This window comes from Conger conger, chromosome 3, assembly GCF_963514075.1.
Source record: "Conger conger chromosome 3, fConCon1.1, whole genome shotgun sequence".
In the NCBI taxonomy this organism is placed as follows: Eukaryota; Metazoa; Chordata; class Actinopteri; order Anguilliformes; family Congridae; genus Conger; species Conger conger.
The window spans coordinates 67,123,843-67,145,759 of record NC_083762.1 but is presented as its reverse complement, the minus strand read 5'-3'; the positions used below and the strand labels follow the sequence as shown (position 1 = coordinate 67,145,759).

General features: G+C 46.5%; 1 protein-coding gene across 1 annotated transcript; it reads right to left on the bottom strand.

Annotated features, from left to right (window-relative positions):
* Positions 1 to 374: 374 nt before the first annotated feature.
* LOC133123123 (la-related protein 1-like) lies at positions 375 to 21,382 on the bottom strand. Its single transcript, XM_061233416.1, has 20 exons — positions 20,940 to 21,382; positions 20,647 to 20,784; positions 15,135 to 15,196; positions 14,607 to 14,672; positions 14,336 to 14,474; positions 11,464 to 11,598; positions 10,957 to 11,109; positions 10,403 to 10,586; positions 9,717 to 9,861; positions 9,276 to 9,450; positions 8,870 to 9,027; positions 8,070 to 8,432; positions 7,405 to 7,528; positions 6,560 to 6,765; positions 6,305 to 6,411; positions 5,904 to 6,061; positions 5,191 to 5,335; positions 4,879 to 4,988; positions 4,668 to 4,795; positions 375 to 4,483 (listed from the first exon to the last, which is right to left on the bottom strand). The coding sequence occupies exons 1-20, from the start codon at positions 21,067 to 21,069 to the stop codon at positions 4,346 to 4,348; spliced, it is 2,964 nt and encodes a 987-aa protein (XP_061089400.1). The 5' UTR covers positions 21,070 to 21,382; the 3' UTR covers positions 375 to 4,345.
* Between the last annotated feature and the right edge of the window lie 535 nt (positions 21,383 to 21,917).

Sequence of the window (21,917 nt, the reverse complement as noted above, 5' to 3'; positions counted from 1 at the left end):
AGTGACCATGCAATGGTTGTTGGTGCCAGACAGGGTGGTTTGAGTAACTCAGAAACTGCTGATCTCCTGGGATTTTCACGCCCAACAGTTTATAGTTGGCAGAGAATGGTGTGAAAAACAAAAAACATCCACCGACAGCAGTTCTGCAGGCAAAAATGCCTTGTTCAGAGGTGGAGAGGTCAGAGGAGAAAGGCCAGACTGGTCGAAGATGACAAAGGTGACAGTAATGATAACCACACATTCAACAGTGGTATGCAGAAAAGCATGAACACACAACACATCAAACCTCTAAGTGGATAGGCTACAGCAGCAGAAGAATAATAAGTCTAAAAAACAAGCCAAATAAATACCTAATAAAGTGCTCACTGAGTGTATTTGCTTTTGATATGCATTTTCCTTTTATTTAATCTGTTGTGTTTACACTGTTCCCCTCCTTTCTTGGAATTTGGCAGTTGTACCATTGAAATCACACACACACATATATACATATACACACACAGACTACAGGAAAGAGCCAGCAGCGATAGAGTTGTACTTCTCACAGATAACTGGAAGACCATGGACATCGGATCCCTTGCCCCGTGTGAGACACATGCACTGTACACATTGTAGCTTTAAATGTTTGTTGTAAGAAAGTAAGAGAACAATACAACGACTAAATTAACATGTTTCAAGTGCTGAAAGTTTTTTTTGCAGCAGGCGCACATAAATAAAATGCACACTACATTATTTAATGCAGACATTAATTTACGCTATGCAATATAATATAGCACTGCACAACACAATAGTGCGAAGTTCCTGAATGTTAAAACAAGACTGCTCCCTGGTGGTAGTGTCAAACCTGCGGCGAAGTAAAAGAGTCGGAACACACTCGACAAAACCACGACATCTAGTGGCGAAGTAAAGGACCTGCACGCAGATTTTTGCATGGTCTTGGCAACACAGCGGCCTCTTGTGGTGAATTAAAGGCACTACTTGGCCCTGCGAATGAGTATCATGGTATATGGACTGCAATTACACTCAGTGATCACTTTATTAGGTATTTATTGACGTATTCTTTCGACTTAAGTCATCTACTGCTTTAGCCTATAAATTTGACGGTGTTCAGAGATGCTCTTCTTCATACCACGGTTGTAACGCGTGGGTATTTGCGTTACTTGTCTAGTTAAAAAGAAACAAGTCTTACAATAGTATTTAAGGTTTTTTTTGGTGAGTTTTATTTAAGGAAAAGCATAATTACTAAATTACAAATAACACCAACAGCCAATCACATCAGCCTACAAAGCAGATATGAATATTAAATGTTTTTTTTGTTTGTTTTTTTTTTTACACAAGATCTCATTCAAGTATTTTACATTTGTCCATTAGATTTCGTTCTTTAAGTCTTGGATTGTTTTATGGTGATGGAATATTAACACTATGTTGGATGGTCATTAATTATGGCTTTCTGCCACTTGACGCTCCCACAGCCCAACAGAAAATAAAAACACTGCTACTTTCCTCTCTAGGCCACACCCTAACTACAGCCATAGAGGATAAAGGGCGAACGAGGAGGCATGGAATTCAGAGGAAAAGATTTAAGAGATGAATCACTTTGTGGTTGTGCTACTCATTTGTGTACCGCAGGGCATTTTTACTGAAATAGTATTAATCTTGAGCTTTTCACTTTCTGCATGGATATTTTCAGCCTTGATGGTAAAAAGCACTTAAGACAAGAATGGAACCAATAACAAAGTATTTGTTTCTGTAGTGAGGGCTGTTTCAGGAACACCAAACAGACACAAGACGCACATCTGGAGGCAGGACATGCTGGACATTGGCTCCTTGGTGCAAGTGGTGTTATGGAAGCTTGTTGTGCTTGTTTGTACTGTCGAGTGTTTGTGTGTTTCTGCGTGTGTGTATGTGAGCGTGAGCGTGTGAGTATCAGGAGTTGTCTCCAGAATGTCTTAATATTTGGCTCCAGCTGAAGATTGCTGAATGGAGACCTCATATTAGCGCACGCTTTGTAAACAGATGGGCTTTTAAGAGAAAATAAAATAAAATAAAAGGCTTTGTGCAGATTTCTAATTTCAGTTTCCCTTTGTTGGTCAGAACGTTCCCCTATTTCAACTGAATTCATAAGCAACGCTAAACACATTAGCGCATTCCATTAGCAGAAAAAGAATTTAGAACTCCGCAAAAAGATCTAAAAGCATTAAAAGATTACACACAATTTCTTTTTTTTTGTTTAAAAGAAGAAAAAAAAACGCATATATACAAAAAAGGCAAAGATATCGTTTACCCATAAATCCAAGTAATTATCCCAATATGATTTAAAATGATAAGCAGATATAAGGTGGGTGGGGGGGACACACTAGTCGTGCCTTCAGCACCAGCAGAAGAAGGTGATCCGTGACATCATCCACATTCAAGTATTCAGCTCAGTGATGTCATTCCTCGGGAGGTTACACTGCATTCTGCAGGAGTATGAGGGTACACTGGGGCTATGAGAGGGACTGTAGTTAGGGGGGGGGGTATGGGGGTTCACTAGGGCATGAGAGGGGTATAACCAGTTTTTGCAGAACGTCTCCACACTGTTGCAGAGGTTGCTCCCAATCCTCTGGTCAGCATGATGGTGTGGGATGGGGGACTTCCCCACTGCCTCCAAAAATGTCACAGAAACCCAAAATGAAAGGAAAATGAAAAGCACAGAACTCAGGTCCCCGTCCACCCCCACCTGTCTCCACTGGGAAATGTTTACAAATTGACTTCAAAATAAAAAATAAACTATTAAAAATAAGCATGGATATATTTCTTAAAAAAAAAGAAAAGAAAAAAAAAAGTCTTTAAAAGGAAGAACCTTGATTCTCAATCCTGAGGCTTTAAGCGATGCAAGTTCTGGCTAGGTCCACGTTAGCGCTGGGCTGGGATCAGTTGGTCAGGGCAGGCCCATGTTAGCATTAGCACTGGGGTGTGTGCTTCTAGGACAGGTCCATGTTAGCGCTGGGATATGTGGTTGTTCTGGGCAGGTCCACGTTTGCTCTGGGCTGGGATCAGTTGGTCAGGGCAGGCCCATGTTAGCGTTAGCACTGGGGTGTGTGCTTTTAGGACAGGTCCATGTTAGCGCTGGGATATGTGGTTGTTCTGGGCAGGTCCACGTTAGCGCTGGGCTGGGATCAGTTGGTCAGGGAAGGCCCAGGGGTGTGTCCTTGTTAGCGCTGTGATGTGTGTTCTGGGCAGGTCCACGTTAGCGTTGGGCTAAGATGAGTTGATAAAGGCAGGGCCATGTTAGCATTAGCACAGGGAGTTATGCTTTTAGAACAGGTCCACGTTAGCACTGGGATACATGTGTGTTCTGGGCAGGTCCACGTTAGCACTGGGCTAGGATGAGTTGTTCAAGGCAGGCCCATGTTGCCTTTAGCACTGGGAGTTATGCTTTTAGGACAGGTCCACGTTAGCGCTGGGATATGTGGTTGTTCTGGGCAGGTCCACGTTAGCGCTGGGCTGGGATCAGTTGGTCAGGGAAGGCCCAGGGGTGTGTCCTTGTTAGCGCTGTGATGTGTGTTCTGGGCAGGTCCACGTTAGCGTTGGGCTAAGATGAGTTGATAAAGGCAGGGCCATGTTAGCATTAGCACAGGGAGTTATGCTTTTAGAACAGGTCCACGTTAGCACTGGGATACATGTGTGTTCTGGGCAGGTCCACGTTAGCACTGGGCTAGGATGAGTTGTTCAAAGCAGGCCCATGTTACCTTTAGCACTGGGAGTTATGCGTTTAGGACAGGTCCACATTAGCGCTGGGCAAGGATGAGTTGGTCAGGGAAGGCCCATGTTAGCATTAGAACTGGGGTGTGTCCTTGTTAGCGCTGTGATGTGTGCATGTTCTGGGCAGGTCCTTGTTAGTGCTGGGCTATAACAATTGGTCAGGGCAGACCCATGTTAGCATTAGCACTGGGAGTTGTGCTTTTAGGACAGGTCCTCGTTAGCGCTGGGATTAATTGGTCAGGGCAGGCCCATGTTAGCATTAGCACAGGGAGTTGTGCTTTTAGGACAGGTCCTCGTTAGCGCTGGGATGAATTGGTCATGGCAGGCCCATGTTAGCATTAGCACAGGGAGTTGTGCTTTTAGGACAGGTCCTCATTAGCACTGGGATGTGCGTGTGTTCTGGGAAGGTCCTCGTTAGCGCCGAGAGGTGCGTGTGTTCTGGGAAGGCCCTCGTTAGCGCTGGGAGGTGCGTGTGTTCTGGGAAGGCCCTCGTTAGCGCTGGGAGGTGTGAGCCCTGGGGAGACCGTTGTTAGCGCTGGGCATGTCTATTTTAGCATCAGCACTGTGGACCCCATGGAGATGGCGTAAGATGGCGGTGAGCAGGTCACTGCTGGGCTTTTCTGTGAGTTGTGGGTTTGCGCTCCTCTTTGGGGGGGCCCTGCGGGGGGTGGACGGAGCTGGCATTCGATTGGCCAATAGGGTAAGAGGGGTGGCGGCGACGGCCCCCTTCCTCCATCGGCAGCTATAAGGACAGACAGACAGACAGAGATAGAGACAGAGAGATAGACAGATGTGAGAAAAAGCCATCATGACCTATGAGGTTTTTTTAAATGTAACTGGAACTGCTCCCAGATTTGGAGGGTAGCAAGATAAATAGTGCGAAGTGTGTCTTTAGTTTCTGCTCCAGTCTGCACAACAATACTCACATCCACTCGGAAATCCTCAAGTCGTTTATATTTGCCCAAATATTCCTGCAGTTTGGGGTTGATTTCCAGGTTTTTCGTCTTGGAGTATTTGAGGAATGCCCAAAACTTCTCAAGGCCATACAGCTGGCCTACAAAGGCAAGGAGGAAATGGGTTCAGTAAAACTGTTACAAAACACATTACCGATCTTTAGTTGAGCTGCAGGAATCTCACCAGCTTCATAATCCTTCATGCTTTCCTCCTGGAAGTCCACAAATACGTCGGGTCTAAACTTCTTCTCCAGTCCGTAGCTGAAATATCTGAACAGACACTCTAGCCCGTACCTGCAACACAGAGAAGAGGATGATACGCAAATCTGAAAAGCATATTGACCAATCCCCACAGTTCACACAGCATGCTAACTTCAGTTACTGCGATTCTAACAGCAGTTGTAGAGCGATGTTAGGGCTATTTTGACTGAATGTAAAGCATAGGTGAGATGGTTTCAGACAGCTCGGTTTGATTGACAGCACAGTGCTGGCTCACCTGTACCCCTCCCTCCCATCCTCCACGGCCAGCTGCCTGAACTCCTCATACATCTTCCTGTTGAAGTGGTCACGCAGGAAGAAGGACCAGAAGCGGAAGAGCGTGTTCATCTCCTGAGACTGCCCAATGCCAAGGCGCTTGCGCTCTGCCAGGGAATAGAAAAATTTGCCTTCAACCCTCAAAGGGACCAACAAAGGCGCTATCAGCCCTTAAGGGGACCAACAGACAAGCCATCAGCCCTCAAGGGGACCAACAGACAAGCCATCAGCCCTCAAGGGGACCAACAGACAAGCCATCAGCCCACAAGGGACCAACAGACAAGCCATCAGCCCACAAGGGACCCACAGAAGCACCATAAGCCCTCAAGGGGACCAACAGAGGCGTTATTAGCCCTCAAGGGGACCAACAGAGAACCCATCAGCCCTGAAGGGGTCCAACACACAGGCCATCAGCCCTCAAGGGGGCCAACAGACAGGCTATCAGCCCTCAAGGGGGCTAACAGACAAGCTATCAGCCCTCAAGGGGGCTAACAGACAAGCTATCAGCCCTCAAGGGGACTAACAGACAGGCCATCAGCCCTGAAAGGGTCCAACACACAGGCTATCAGCCCTCAAGGGGACCCACAGACAGGCTATCAGCCCTACAGTATACCAGCAGACGGGTGAAACATAGCAGTGAGATTTTGTTGCTGTGGATAGAAGCGCTTGCCGTACCGTTCAAACAGCGCCGGCGGTACTTGTGGTACACATGCTGGGTGAAGCCGTTCTCTTTCAGCAGCTCGTGGGACGGGTGCTGGAATTTGGGGAGGGACTGGGGTGTGCACCCAAAGTTTCCCAGGGCTGGGGCGCCCTCCGAAGGGCTGGCATTGGAGCTACAGGGGAACAGAGTGAGCCACAAAAATTAGCCAACTAAACTAAGCAGATGTACAGGTATAGCGAGTGTGGTATTCAGGTGCATACAGTGGCTTCAAAAGTATTCAGACCCCTTCAATTTTTGCACACTTTATTGTGTCGTAGATTTAATTTTAAATGGATAAAATTGCCACGTTTGGCCACAAGGTCTGAATACTTTCCGAAGCCACTGTCGGCATACTGAGTGTGCAGTACAGCTGTACCTGACAGACGTGGTTCGGGACCGATGCTCGCGGGAGTCCATTACCCAGCCCACATGGCTCTCCATGGGGGGGTTTGCACTGTGACGCGTTTTCCTCTTCAGTGGAGTCTGAAACACAAATCTGTTAAACCCATGTGTACACACAAACACACACAGTCACATATGCATGTACAGACAGACATACGCACACATACACAGGCACATATGCACGTACACACGCACGCACATACTCGCACACATGCGTGGCCCACGTTACCTTGGCATCGACAGGCCGCCCCTCCTTCACCACAGGGTAGAAGCGGGGTGTCAGTGTGGGGTCCTTTAGCCGTGGGGTGCGGGGCGTTCGGGGGGGGCGCCCGCCGCGGTGGATTGGGGAGTCGGGCACCGTCGTTGGTAGGGAGCGGGCAATTGTGGATGGTTCTGGGGCTCCAAACAGTCTGTTCGCCAAATCATCTGTGGGCACTGTGGGAATTCAACAAAGGAATCAACTCGGATCTACTGCCTCGGCGAGAATTCAGCAACGGAATCTACTCAGATATGCTGCATCTCAGTAAGCAATCCACTCGTATCTCACGCCTCTTAGGAAAGAATCAACTCAGATCCACTGTCTCTCAGTAAGGACACTCTACAACTTCTCAGTAGGAAATTGACTCAAATGCACTGCCTCTCATAAAGCAACAGACTCAGATCAACAGCCTCTCCACACAGATCCACTGTCTCTAAAAGGAACCCACTCAGTTCCGCATAATCTCAGTAAGGAACCCACTCAGATCCAATGCCTCAGTAAGGAATCCATCCAGATCCACACACTCTCAGTAAGGAATCCACATTTAACTAGCAGAATCCACTGCACTTCAGTAAGGAATCCAATCTGATATACTGCCACAGTACAGAATTCACTTCTCATGATGCGCATGATAATGCAATAATGTACAATCTGCAGACTGAAGCTACTATATTTCCCAATCACTGTATCTAGAGTGACATTAGTAAATAGGCTGAGCACAGACATTTGCACACACTGAGCAGAGCATGCAGGTTTCTGCCTGTAACGGCGAACCCTGTGAGATCGGTACCGTCCTCCCCGGGGGCCAGACTTACTCTGGCTGGGGCGTGGGGGTCCAGGGGGAACTTCTTGATGAGGGTCCACGGGCGCTTCAGGGGCAAGGCAGTCAAACTGCTCCCGGCTGATCAGGTGCACCTTCTTGAAGTTCTCAACTTCTTGCTGGAGAGGTCAGACAGAAAGGCGTGGTTGGAACAGGCTGGTTCTACAGGGACAATTCAGGGCTCTATAGGGCTCCCATTTTAGGAGCATCTGCTAACTAGACCTTGGATGAATACATAATTGTTTTGATTTCAAATACTTTTCTACACTCGATTGATCTTGTCTGATGCAATTGAGCCAACCAAGAGAACCAGAAAGCAGGGTTTACAATTTCTCTAAGTATTTGATAGGTCCCAATGCACCAGACAAGCTCAGTAAAGCATAGAAATACATGAGACTCCAAAACTCCAAATTATGTATTTGACCCAGTTCTAGTACTAACCATAAAAATAATGTATGACCTACTAATTGGGATCAATTAGTGTGCTCCTAAAATGTTCAACTCATGTGCTCCTTGGAAAAAAGAGATAATGCTGTCACATTAAATCGGTGCCATTTTAAAGGGTGACTCCCGGCATAAAATGTAAACCCTGCCATCGTCATAATGGGTAATTACCTAGATTACCCAGAGAGATTTGTAAGAGCGTGACCCGGGGCTCACCTTGATGGTGGTGTACTCGGGCTCGTTGCTGTCCTCCCACAGGTCCTGCTCGTAGTAGCAGAGGCCGTCGTTGATGACCTTGGCGAGCTCGGCGGTGAGTTTGGAGCGGGAGGTGTGGTTGCCGGTGCGGTCGCCGCCGGGGTGTTTGCGCAGGTAGGGCGGCGTCTGGGTGACGATCAGGATCTTGTTGACGTCGCGGTCGTCGATCTCGCCGTCCGAGTCCTCGTCCGACCAGTCGGTGAAGGTGTTTCTCCGGCCGTCCATCTGCTGCTCCATCTCCTCGTCGAAGAGGAAGTCCAGCTCCTCCGCTTCGGGCTCCGCTCCTGGGGCAGGGGCCGGCTGGGACCGGGCCTCCTCCGGCTTCTGAAAATCACGGGAGCGACTGTCAATACTGGGCACACATTTGGGTGGACGGGGCAGGCTAATTATAGATAGATCGTTACATTTATATAGCGCTTTTCTAGACACTCAGCGAAGAGGGGGAAAATCGCCTCAACTATCACCGAAATGCACCACCAACATGTGTGTTGCATGGCAGCCATTTTAGGCTGTAATGGTCCACACACCACACACCAGCTGAGGTGGAGAGGGAGAGAGATTTTGTTTTGGACAATTAAATCCGGGGATGATTAGGTGGCAGGTTGAAAGAGCCAGGTTGGGAATTTAGCCAGGATACCGGCAACCCTCTAGAGTCATGGGATCTTTAAAGACGACAGTGAGTCAGGACCTCGATTTATTCAGGTCTGACACTCCAGAGGTGTGAGACTTAAGGACGATTATCCCATGAAGGTGGACATTACCTTGGGTCTGGCAGGCGAAGGGCGTGGCCTCTTCTTCACCTCGATCCAGGAGTCCGAGTCGAGGTCAGGCAGGCTGGAGGACAGTCCTTTGGGCATGTTCTTCAGGGACCCCAGGTCCTCCATCTGCCGCCGCTCTGGAGAAGCCTCCACTGGAGCCACTGATACAGAGTCAGCATGTTACTGCCTGAACACTACAACCCAACACAGCTCTGAACACTCACTGATCCTGTTTGTGTGTCTGTGTGTGTATGCGTGTGTGTGTAAGAGAGAGCATGTACATGTGTATATGAACCTGTGTGTGTGTATCTGTGTGTGTGAGAGAGAGAGAGCATGTGCGCGAGAGAGAGCGAGAGAGAGCGAGAGAGAGCGAGAGAGAGCGAGAGAGAGCGAGAGAGAGCGTCGTCACCTGTTTGCCCTTGGCAGGCTTGGCGAGGGATGAATTCGGGGCAGTCTATGAGCCGGGAGAAGTCGGTTTGGGTGTGGCTGGGTGCAGAGAGGGCAGGGAGCGGCCACCGCTCTGGCTCCACCTTAGCCCTCACCTTCAGGTTAACACACTCCACCACCTTGCTGTCCTTAAGGGCCTGTGGGTTAAACAGATTCACATTCACATTTACCATTTACATTCTCACTCATTTTTACAGTTCAGTTCCTTAAGCTGCTCTGGGTCTGTAGAGAAACAGCCCAATGAAGGCACGTGGACAATTAGACCAAACTAGGAGACAAACATGCCCAAGCTTATAATTATTTTTTAATTGTATTTAATAACTATTTTAAAAAGCCATATTCTGGAAGACGGACTTGGTGATGGGAAAATGTTAAGAGAAATAATTCAGCGATAGCGGCTGACCTCCAGGATCAGGCTGAGGTCGGTGGTCAGCGCCTGCACTCGATGGAAGCCAGCGATGAGGGTGAGGGGCAGGAAACCACCGGCGTCCATCTTCCGCCGCAAGAAGAAGTCCCTCTCCAGATTCCCCACGCTGAAATAGTACTCACTGCAGGGAGACGAATATCAAATAGCACTCACCGCAAGGAGTCTGAAATGGCCCCTATCGCAGAGACAACTAAAACAATAAGCAATGACATAGTGCTCACTACCAGATCTGGCTTCAAACAGTATTTGGTTTGGATTCAAATACTTCCGTGCTCTATTGATCTTGCCTGGTACATTTGATCCTGCTAGGAGGAGCAGTGTTGGAGTTCTTCTGGGATTATTGCATTTACACCAGGCAAGCACATTTAAATGTTGAAAATTATTTGAACCCAGGTCTGCTCACTAAAAAGAGAGAGAACTGAAACAGAATTTCTCTTCGCAGTGAGAACTATCTCCTGCAACTGAAACCGGTATTTCTGCAGGGACTGGAATCTAAAATTATTAGAGAGCAAAAAATAAATAAATAAAATAAATAAATAATAAATCAAAAGCCTGTCATTCCGGACAATGAAGGATATTGAGACTGACTGTGAAATTCATTTGGAAAAGTAGTTACATTCTGCATGCTTACTGATGACCTTTGACACAGGAAGTGGACTCACATTTGCCTCTTGATGTAGTCCTTTAGCAGGCCCGGGTCCACTGTGTACAGTTCACTGTTGCTCAGGTGGTCGTAGTAATACGTCATGCTGTTGCCGCCACTGCTGCTACTCCTGTTGAACTTGTGAGGGTACGTACCCTCCTTCCCTTCATAGGGCTTGTACGCATGCTGGTACTCGTAGTGTCCTGAAACCACACAGACCGGAATTATACACATCACCACGACATGTCATATTAAAGGAAAAAATATATAAGTTCATAGTATCATCATGATTTGTTCCCTGTCAATCAAGCAATTACTGTGTTGACAGGATATCCCTCTCTTTCAAACTTTATCTTGAAAAGGTTTGTGTTTGTGCATTATGTGAAGGCACCAGAACAACCTGTGGGAGGTTAGTGAGCTAAATTGTCACTTCCCCTCCCGCCTCACATACAGTTTAGGCTGTCCTACTCGATGCATTAACGATAGCATATAGCATGCAGTACAGAATAAATTAAGGTTAAGGCAGGATAGAGGCAAAAATGCAAGGTGGTGACAATAGTCTGGGACAGGTACCTCTGCCTCCGCCCCTGCCCCGCCCCCTGCCTCGTCCTCTTCCGCGGCCACGCCCCCTGAATCCGCCGCGGAAGGGGGATCCCTCGCTCTTCACGCTCGACACCTCGTCCTGGTCGTCCCGCCACTCCCGCTCATATTTCCCGCTGTGCCAGTCTGCAACACAGAGAGTTGGTACTGATCTCAGATCAGCCTGTAGAGAGAGAGCCTCTGTACTGATCTCTGACCAGCCTGAAGAGAGAGAGACTGGCTTTGTACAGATCTCAGATCAGCCTGAGCAGAGAGAGTCTCTAAACTGATCTGTACTGATCCAAGATCAGGCTGAACAGAGACCGCCTCAGATCAGCCTGTAAAATTGAAATAATCTGTACTGATCTCAGATCAGCTTGCACAGAGACCACCTCTGTACTGACCTCAGATGAACCTGTAGAGTGAGATCCTGTGTCCTAATCTCAGATCAGCCTGAACAGAAGTGAAAGAGACTGCAGTCACAAAGAGCCGGGCGCTCACCCCTGAGGTCGTTCCTGGTCGCCGTGGGAGTCTTGGCAGGCTCGTTCTGCCGAGCGTTGTTGCGGGAGGCGGAGCGTTCGCGGGGGCCCTCCGAGGCAGCCTCGATCACCAGGGGAACCCACTTGTGTTTGTTACCTGCAGCACAATGGGACAGCCGTGAGTCAGCAGCTCTATTCTCCTTCAATCCCAAAAACAATGTCCACAGCAGTCCTTTTAATGGCCGCTCTGTAATGACATCCAAATGTTATCTGCTTGGATCTACGACAGGCCCTGCCAGCGCAGCAGATTCTGGCTCAAACTGAGACCACATCCTGTCAGATCCGCTTCTCCCCAGACCACATAAGGCTAGTTTAAAGTCCTGTTGGGAAGTTGTGCCCTTTAGTTTATGCTCTGCTGTGCTGGTGCTTTCCTGCAGGGGTCGGTGCTCTACCAGGAAGGCCGCATGGGAAATGACCGCCACTAAGACTGACGTGGCCCTTATCTGAGCATTGAGGGAGGGAGAGAGGAGCAGAGAGAGAGACGGGGAGTGGGAGAGAGGGAGAGAGGAGCAGAGAGAGAGAGAGAGAGACAGGGAGTGGGAGAGGGAGAGAGAGAGAGAGAGGGAGAGAGGAGCAGAGAGAGAGAGAGAGAGACAGGGAGTGGGAGAGGGAGAGAGAGAGAGAGAGAGGGAGAGAGGAGCAGAGAGAGAGACGGGGAGTGGGAGAGAGGGAGAGAGGAGCAGAGAGAGAGAGACGGGGAGTGGGAGAGAGGAAGAGTGAGAGAGAGACGGGGAGTGGGAGAGAGGGAGAGAGGAGCAGAGAGAGGGAGAGAGGGACTAGGAGTGGGAGAGAGGAAGAGTGAGAGAGATGGGGGCCGCATGGGAAATGACTGCCACTAAGAATGACGTGGCCCTTATCTGAGCGTGAGAGAGACAGGGAGAGGGAGAGAGGGAGAGAGGAGGGAGAGGTAGAGAGGGACTAGGAGTGGGAGAGAGGAAGAGTGAGAGAGAGACAGGGAGAGGGAGAGAGGAGCAAGGAGAGGGAGAGAGGGACTGGGAGTGGGATAGAGGAAGAATGAGAGAGAGACAGGGAGAGGGAGAGAGGAGCAGGGAGAGGGAGAGAGGGACTGGGAGTGGGAGAGAGGAAGAGTGAGAGAGAGACAGGGAGAGGGAGAGAGGAGCAGGGAGAGGGAGAGAGGGACTGGGAGTGGGAGAGAGGAAGAGTGAGAGAGAGACAGGGAGAGGGAGAGAGGAGCAGGGAGAGGGAGAGAGGGACTGGGAGTGAGAGAGATGGGGGCCGCATGGGGAATGACCGCCACTAAGAATGACGTGGCCCTTATCTGGGCACTAAGGGAGGGAGAAAGCGAGAGAGGGAGGGAGAGAGGGAGAGGGGGAGAGGGGGGCAGGGAGAGATGGAGATGAGTGATGAGATGAGAAAAAAGTGAAGGGGAAAGAGCTGACATCTCTCAGTTATCTTGCTGTGCTTTTGGCAGTGCCTCCCAGGTGAAGCCAGCGTTCCCTCAGGTCATGCACAGCTCTGGTCCCAGCTGGTGTGGTCTGCCCATAGCACCACGCGAGCCTTCTTTAACTAGTCTAACCTGCTACACAGGGGGCTCGTTTCGTGAAATTTGCGACTTGCGTGCTGAGATATGCAAGATGAGATGGATTTCTCCTGCTCTTTTTGGAGTGTTTCACGTACAAATCGCAGCTGCAAGCCATGTTCGTGTAGGCAATCAGTAATCACTCTCAGCCTCATTTTGGTTTTAGTAACGTACTTTTGTGCACAGCAACAGCTCTACCTGGGCTGCCCATGTGTGTGAGGGGTGTTCAACTTGCAGTTAATTTACAATAATAGTAAAATCATATGGTAAAATGTACCTACGTAACATTTTAATGTAATTTTAATTATTTATTTCATTTGAACCATTACGTCTCCCTGGCACACCTAATAGCCTGTGGTGACACAAATCATAGATACTCCAAATATAGCGTGCTCCCAGATTAACCACAGTAGAGAACAGCCTAGCCTACTTTGTAACAGCCATCAAGTACAACTTGTTGGGCGATATTTACAGTGTGAAAGCCTACCCATTTCCACACAAATGTGTGTTCGTTCTCAGTGCCTTGATGGGAATTTGTCCCAGTTTTGTCAATCAATTGTCAAAAACTACCATGACTTTTGGGAGATCAAGTAGTACGTAGAGGTTTCACTTGACAACTGTGTAGGGGCTCAGGAAACAGTATCAAATCAGTATTTAAAATATGTCGTCTCTTTGGTTTGGTGAACTAAATTTCAGAGAATAGAGGCTATTTAAAGGGCACTTACTTTTCAGAAGTAAATGATTTTAAAAATAATTAAAATATAGCCTACCTCTTTAGTATGCAGTCGTTAGAATAAATGGTATCGGCTACATATTATTAAATACTTCACTGTATGTAGCAATACTTAAAATAAGATGAATTAGCCTACATATACATATAGCCCTACTTTAAAAATAAACTTTACTGCAGCATATACTAAACAAAAATAAATAAATAAATAAAAAAACAACATTTATGTACCCTACGCAAGGGGACCCTTGAAACGAGATAATGTCATGCTCCTGTTAGTGACTGCCCTAAGATTTCTGTCAAGAAGGTTACAATTCAATTAATTATTTCATTAACTCCATAAGTAACTAAAGGGTGGGTGCGATCACGGAAGATTCCTTCTGGAAATCACCTTTTTCATGAAACGTGCTTTGATAAGATATTATGATCTGCGAGTGAAAATCGGGAAATGCACTTTGATACGATATTGTGATCTGTGAGTGAAAATCGGGAAATGCACTTTGATAAGATGTTGTGATCTGCCGGTGAAAATCATGAAATGTATGGTGGTGTGCCAGGACTTGCCTCTCCTTCTCTGCGCTTTGTGAGGTCCATCGTCTCTGCTCCTCTCCTCCACCACCACCTCCTCCTGGTTCTCCTTGCTCTCCTCCTCTCTTTCCCCAGCTCTCTTTTCCTCTTTCTTGCTGATGGCTTTCTTGGGGGCCTGGAGGTTCCAACACAGGCAGAAATGTTCCTGCACCTAAACAAACACTCTCACGCGGTGTTGACACGTCAGTGAGTGGCCTGTACACACAGCAGTCGCACTGTGCCAATATTTATCAGCAGCACTGCTTACCTGCATGTCTTTAGACGCAATCTCTCCTGGGGTCGGCCAACTGTTGGTATCAGCAAAATCTCCAACCTGGGGAAGGAGGGGTGGAGGGTAACATTGTTAAGTTCCTGGTGGTTAGGCTTTGGGCTAAAATAGAGAGGGATTAGGATTTAGAGAGTCTGGGTTGTGAATAGAGAGTAGGGAGTAGAGTATAGGGGTTCTACACAGGGATTAGGGATTAGGCTTTAGAGAATCTGGGTAGAGAGTAGGTGGACTATAGGGGTTTTGTATAGGTACTAGGGATTTTTAAAGAGTTTGAAGGGTAAGCAGAGGGGTAGGAAGTAGAGAAAAGGGGTTCAATATAGGGACTAAGAATGAAGTTTTAGAGAGTCTGGATAGTAAGTAGAGTAGGGCAAATAGTACAGGGGTTCTACACAGGGACAAGGTATTTAGTCTTAGAATCTGGGTAGTGAGTAGAGAGTAGGGAGTTTGGAGTTAATATAGGGGCTCTTAATAGCGACTAAGGGTTAGGTTTGGGCAAGGGAGACTCACCTTCCCGCCTCTCTTTGGTCGTGGGGCTCCAGCTCTCACCACCCTGGCTGGCAGAGACTCCTCTGTGATTAAAACACAGACGTGTCAGAGCATCCCGCAACCCAGACACATTTGGCAAACAGAACAAACACAAACAGCACTCTCTGGGACTCACTTTTGGGATTCAGCACCCAATCACCAGCAAATTGTTTGAGTCGAGCACACGTCTTTCTCCATTAACACCACAAAGTGCCCATTCACTGCTCTTCCGTCACTACCACAGGGAGCATCAGCACTTCTGAGCCTGGGCTGAGGCAGAGCATAAGTCGACTCTTCCAAAAAAGGAGGGCCTGGGTCCAATGTGCGCATTACTCACATAGTGTCCTCACAGACACAGGCTGTAATTAGTTACTTCTGTATTAGGCTGTAATTAGGTACTTCCTCCTCAGCTGCTTCTAACATGGCGGCCAAATCTAGAGCAAAGAGCAACTCTGCTGTCGCAACAGTCATATTTCTGACACGATTACAATGCAGATTTACTCTGCATTTCTGAGGCCAAAACTCTGCACACTGGTTTCTTAGACAGCCTCTGTGGCACTATCCGGTAAGGATCAGACCAGCCAATTGGCTGACTTCACCTAACAGACTGAGGCTACGAAGAAGGTAAATGGAATGGAACCTAACTAACTAACGCTATACTGACAAGAGATGTTAGGCTGGTGTGGTTATGGCTCTAACTGGCTGGATAATTCAAAGTGGTGTGCTGTGAAAATCAGTATGACTTTCGGCAAACACAGTTTGAATTTGCCAGACATTCATAGCCATAACTACACCAGTCAAAATTACTCAATCTTAGCCATCATGACAGGACTCAACTTGCCAAACGCTCTTGGGTCCTTAAATTACTGACCGGCTAAAACATCAAAACACTATTTTTCCAAGTCTTCTGACTGAAAGGAAACCACAAGAACCTGCAGACTGCAGCCCTCCAAGACAACATTTTGAGGTGACAGCAGTAAGTCTCTGTTGTCATAACCACACCAGTCTGAAACGGATAGTCTTTCTTTCTCATAACCTAGTCAGTTGGGACTCCTTGCCAAATTCATGCTGATTTCATAGAGTGACCCCACCATCCCGGACACAGATAACAGCCCACCTTACAGCTGGCTGATGCACGTGGTGAGTGTTGGTGATGTTCTCTAATTATCACTTGGCTCTACTCTGCTCATGCTGTGAAATGGCAATGCAGTGGTTCAGAAAAGTGGGAATGACTAGGGCTAATCTGTGGATGTCATCTGACAATGTGTAAAGCCAATGCAGTTAAAGAGGCAGTGAAAACAGGTTGTGTTCACACGGTCTCTGAACCTGATTGGGGTCTGCTTGGTTAGGCCTGATACGCATTGTAGGACTTTAGCCACTGTTTGGCTCTGGCCTTCAAGCAACACATCATGTGCATGTTTGCTCTTAGGTAACAAGACAAACACAACACCCACGTAGGTTAAAAAGCCACTCGCACAAAACAGCAGTCTCAAAAACAGGGGAACCTAAAGTGGTCACGAAAGACATATACACATAAACACCCATACACAAACACAAACAAAGACAATGATCTGTGAAGACTAGCCACTGCATTCCAAAACCTACAGATGAGACTGAACCATTAGTTGCAAAAATATTCCACAAGATCCATATGGACTATGCATACCAATGAAAATCCAATCAAAAACAGATAAAAATAATAATAATAATACATTTTAAAAAACCTTTTACCACTAATTTTGAACTCCCTGCCTGAACAGAAGTGAATACAGAAGTTGAATACTTGCAAAACTGGGGGGTTCGAGGTGTGACAATTTGAATATTCTCTTGCAGCCAGAATACTGAAATATAATATGAAAATGGCCCACTAATGAACCAGAATAATATCCCATTGGAGCATGAATGTGGGAGCCCTGTAGCGTAGTGGTTAAGGTAAATGACTAAATGACTGGGACACACAAGGTCGGTGGTTCTAATCCCAGTGTAGCCACAATAAGATCCGCACAGCTGTTGGGCCCTTGAGCAAGGCCCTTAATCCTGCATTGCTCCAGGGGAGGATTGTCTCCTGCTTAGTCTAATCAACTGTATGTCGCTCTGGATAAGAGCGTCTGCCAAATGCCAATAATGTAATGTAATGTAATGTAATGTAACTTGCGTTTACATAGTTAAAGATGGAAACAGGAGCAGGAACACACCTCTGCCTTTGTCTTTGGTTTGGTTTGGCAAGAAATTGCATGGAGCGCAGGTACTAGTTTGGCTTCACTGGGCAGAAGCTGGGCAGGGTGAGCAGAGCTTCAGACTGTGGAGGTCATGAGGGCTCAGGTCCCTCACTGGCCAGGGCTTCGGTGGCCTTGTGTGTTGCATAGGCGGATTGACAGCATTACAAAAGGATGGGGTCTTCCACAGACAGACACAGTGCTCTTATATGACATCCAGGCAGCAGCCAAAGCACCAGGACCCCCAGAGGAAAGCGCCTAAGCCTCATATCTGTACATTTCGCAGAAAACTGCTGCTATTCCTGGGACAGTAAACCAGTTAAGTGAACCTACGAATTAGACATTAATTACTCTGACACAAGACATTAAACTCGACTCTGGCAAATTCATAGCCAAATCAATGAATACGACAATACGCTAGCAAAAAAACCCAAGGCAAAAATGCGTTTGCATTGCAAAGCCTCCTGGAAGACGACTGAGAAACCCAGGACACTGTATCAATGAACCCAGTATACAAGCGAAATGTGGCAGACACTCTTTACACTACATGCTCATAGGCTTAGCCAACGTCCTACTCACACAGAAACAGGTCAGCTACAACAGCAATCATTATCACATCCTAATAAATACAATCACAAGTCATTCAGACATAACTGCATGCCTTATCAAAACAGGCATTGTCTGAACTACAGCATCATGAGATAATTAGCTCACTTATCGTTCATGAAACTGACACAATTGCACCTGGCAGTAAATCCAACCAATGAGCAAAATGTCGAGATCATTAACACGGAGGATTATTTGCCTGACGTAAAAACATAAAAAACAAGTAAATTCATCGCCACGTGTTCTACAGTCTTTTGCAGAAAATTGGTTACAGTCGTATCCAGGAAGCTGTCTGACGCTCACGTCATGCAAGCATCCCATAGTCAAACATGGGCATGTACGTCATCTCCTGCTGGTTACCGACTTCCTGAACAGAGTTCAGCAGAAATGCTACTAACTTACTGTCACCAAAACACCCGGCTGGCAGCACGATGGGTACCTCAAATCATTGACCAGTCTCACAGACTGTAACGTCTCTTTACAGACTATAAAAAACGTGTCTGGGCTTAAGACTGAAGAATTAGGGAAACTGTGACTGTTTGCAAGGCACAGGAGCATTGAGTTGAATCCAACCATAAAAACAGTGGAGAAATCTTGTGTCCATTTCTGACTTGAATAAAACAGGCGAGGCAACGTTTAAAATTAGAGGCCAACATTTACTGAAAATAACATGCTGCATCAGTACAAAGCCCATGTGTTTGCAAAGGCTTCGCCAAATGAATGCTGGACTATTTTTGCTCGTTTTCCCCTCATAGTTGGTTTATATTCTCTTTAGTGAAAAGCATTGGGTTATTAGTAACATAAAATTTGGCAAACATTGCATGAGAGTTTGCGGCAAGGACCTTTTCTTTTCACTTGAAGCCGTGAAAATGCACAGTCATTATGCGTTTAAGGGTGGGCTACATCGGCAGGCATTCCGTTATCATGTGAGAACATCAGTGTCTGCTACATGACAGCACGCAATATCACACACTAAAAGCTTTATAATTCCACGTGTGCTTAACATTGCTCACGTACCCTGAAATTACCCTGCCCTCACGATTCCTGCTTTACACCAGATGACCCCAAATCTGAAAGATCTTTGCTCAAGAGGAAGCACTTCATTTCACACTGAAAACATGCAACGTCTACAAAAGTATTATTCTTAATACGATTTTATAACGCATTCTATTTTGTTAAAAGTATAGTGTAAATACATTACTTACGTCGCTGATTCCAGTAAAGCTCGCTACGCCACCCCCAGAGAAGGACATAAATAACCTATTCTGAACGGACTTTTTACGGCCTCACTTCTTATTGGAGAACCGAGCAGCAGAATGTAGTGCAACAAAGCACGTTTTGGTCACTAAGTGGTTAATAGTCATAGCAATACCTCAATGTCACACGTCATGTACCACTCGATACAAATAATCGATTGCAATTCTGCGGGAATCGCCCAAGTCGCAAAGACACCAAAGCTCACGTGGGCGAGTTTTCACAACCAAATTCGAACAAGCCAGAATTGACACGTGACATTGCGATCAACTAGCTAACACACACAAGCATAACAAACCCTCTTTCTGGCTAGCGGTACGTTAAATATTAACACGATGTACTGACCGCTTGCCATGTGTAGCTTGTAGGCAGTTTGACAGGAAAATTCTAGCAGCATGAAAATGTTTAACGTTACACTCAACTCTGTGATAACGTAGTAACCGTAGAAAGTATGTTGTGTAACTTACACCAGGCCAGACACTTTCATTAGCTATCCCAGCCAATGACATACACATATGTCAAACACAAACCACCCTCACTAGCTAGCTAACTAACTAACTAACTAGCTAGCTAACGTCATGAAACTGACAAACTATAAGAACTAACATATATAATTATTAAAATAACGTAGGACACTTCATTTTCAGCTAAGCATGCAAAACTAAAAGCAACAAAAACCATGCAAAATGCAACGGACAATTCAGTGGTAACGTGGGATTAGAATAACTGCCTAGCTAGCAATCTATTGCATTTTGGTTCGTTAGTTGACAGCAGCCATGGCTTTCATCTGTTTACGAATGAGTCTAGTCAGTCACGACTTGTTTTGACCGATGCATAGCTAGTTTCATTCATATCGCTACCTAGTTATTAAATTGATTCCAGCTCTTGCTTTCTAAACTTCTACTACTACCACAATTTCTATACGTGCCCTTAATATAACAATTCCGAAAACTAGCAGCAGTACACTCAATCTCCAGTGATCAATATAGCTAACGTTAGCAACACAGCTAGCTTTTTGGGGCCTGACTACTTGTTACTCAAGCTTGTTACTCAAGCAAACGTTCATGTATATCGTTAGCTACACAACCATTGATCATGTGTGCACTAGCTAAATAGCGTAGCTTCGTAAAACCGTAGCATTATGTCATTCTAGTTTAATAGCTAAGTTAGATATTACGATGCCAAAATTCACAAGATAAACGTTATCCATCGAACCACTCCCAACAATGTCAACTGCTGGCTAGCTAATTTGCTAGAATACCTTCGAACCCACAATCGCTAGACTCGGTCATTGGTAGTTATAGCTAGCAAAAGTAACACAGAACTAGCTAGCTAACTAAGTTAACTAAATTGTTCGGCTTGCTTCTCGACTTTACAATACACTGCATTGGTCAACGTTAGCAACAAAGGGTACACACCTTGCCGGGGTTGTCCGTTCACACTAACCACGGGCACAGGATTAATTTTCTTAGTCCATGGGTTAACCTTCGGAGGGGGTGCCACGGCCAGGTCTTTTTGACTGCATTTCCCGTCTTTCTCCGCTTGGGCGTCGATGTCTGCGAGATGAGAAGACAGTGAGTGAAAATCACTTTCTTTTCAAACCTTCTGCGCTGCGCGACTGTTATTCCCGTCGTTAGCCTGTCAATTGCTTTGCTCCTAACTGAGAGCCCCCCTTGCGCTGACTCGCCTCTTTTCTGAAATGTGTCCTCACCTGCGCTAGACGTCCGCTTCGCCCCATTCTCCATGCTGTCATCTCTTGGATTTGTACAGCTTGCATGTCCATGCTCCTCCGGTTTCGTTAGAGGATTGCCGGGTAAGAGAGTGTCCACCTGAGTGGCCATTTCCCCTTTCCCCCCTCTGTCTAATCCTCGCTAGGCGAGCTTGCGATTGCTAGACCAACGTTACCCCCAAATTCGCCTTCAGCCTGGGACGGGGAACCGAACTGTGTTGCACTTCGCAATTAAACGAATTTTTGCCCTTTCTTCACTCAAAATCTACACAAAATTAGCGTCAATATACAAATGAGAATGTTCACTTGCATTTAAAACATATCGGTGAAAGAAACACAAGAGCACCCCTTTAAAATATCGAATATAATTCTACATACAGCAACAATATGGAAGTTCACCACGCGACGGACGGGGGCGCGCACGTAAGCGTACGATGACGAGCACGCAGCGTGAATGCGTCTGACACAAGGCCGCACGGCTGCTGAATACGTGCGCCTTTGCTGTACTACCCAAGTGTAATGCAGCTATACAGCGTTCAGTGACTATGGTGCTCGAAGTGTTGCACGTGTGTCCCATGCGGTTGCTTGCGAAAAAGTCTATTTATTGTACTCAAAATTACAAGCGCCCAAGCAAGTGCACAAATAATTACACATGCACAGCTATCCAATGGTCGTTTAAAGATAGTTAACCCACACTAAATAATAATAAATATAAGTCAAATGGGATCATATAAATAGTAGGCTATGTGTGGTGTGCAGGCTAGTTTAACTAAATGCATGCAATACATCTCAAATCTGTCACTTAATTCAATGAAACAACATTCTTGGCATTTTCTATTTGAAAATAACCTTCCACAAGTGTGACTTTTATCAAAACCACATAAACGGTGTTTGGGAATCAGATAGATCAGCTCAACCAAATACTGCATTTGGTCCATAGTGTGGATTTGATCATGAAGC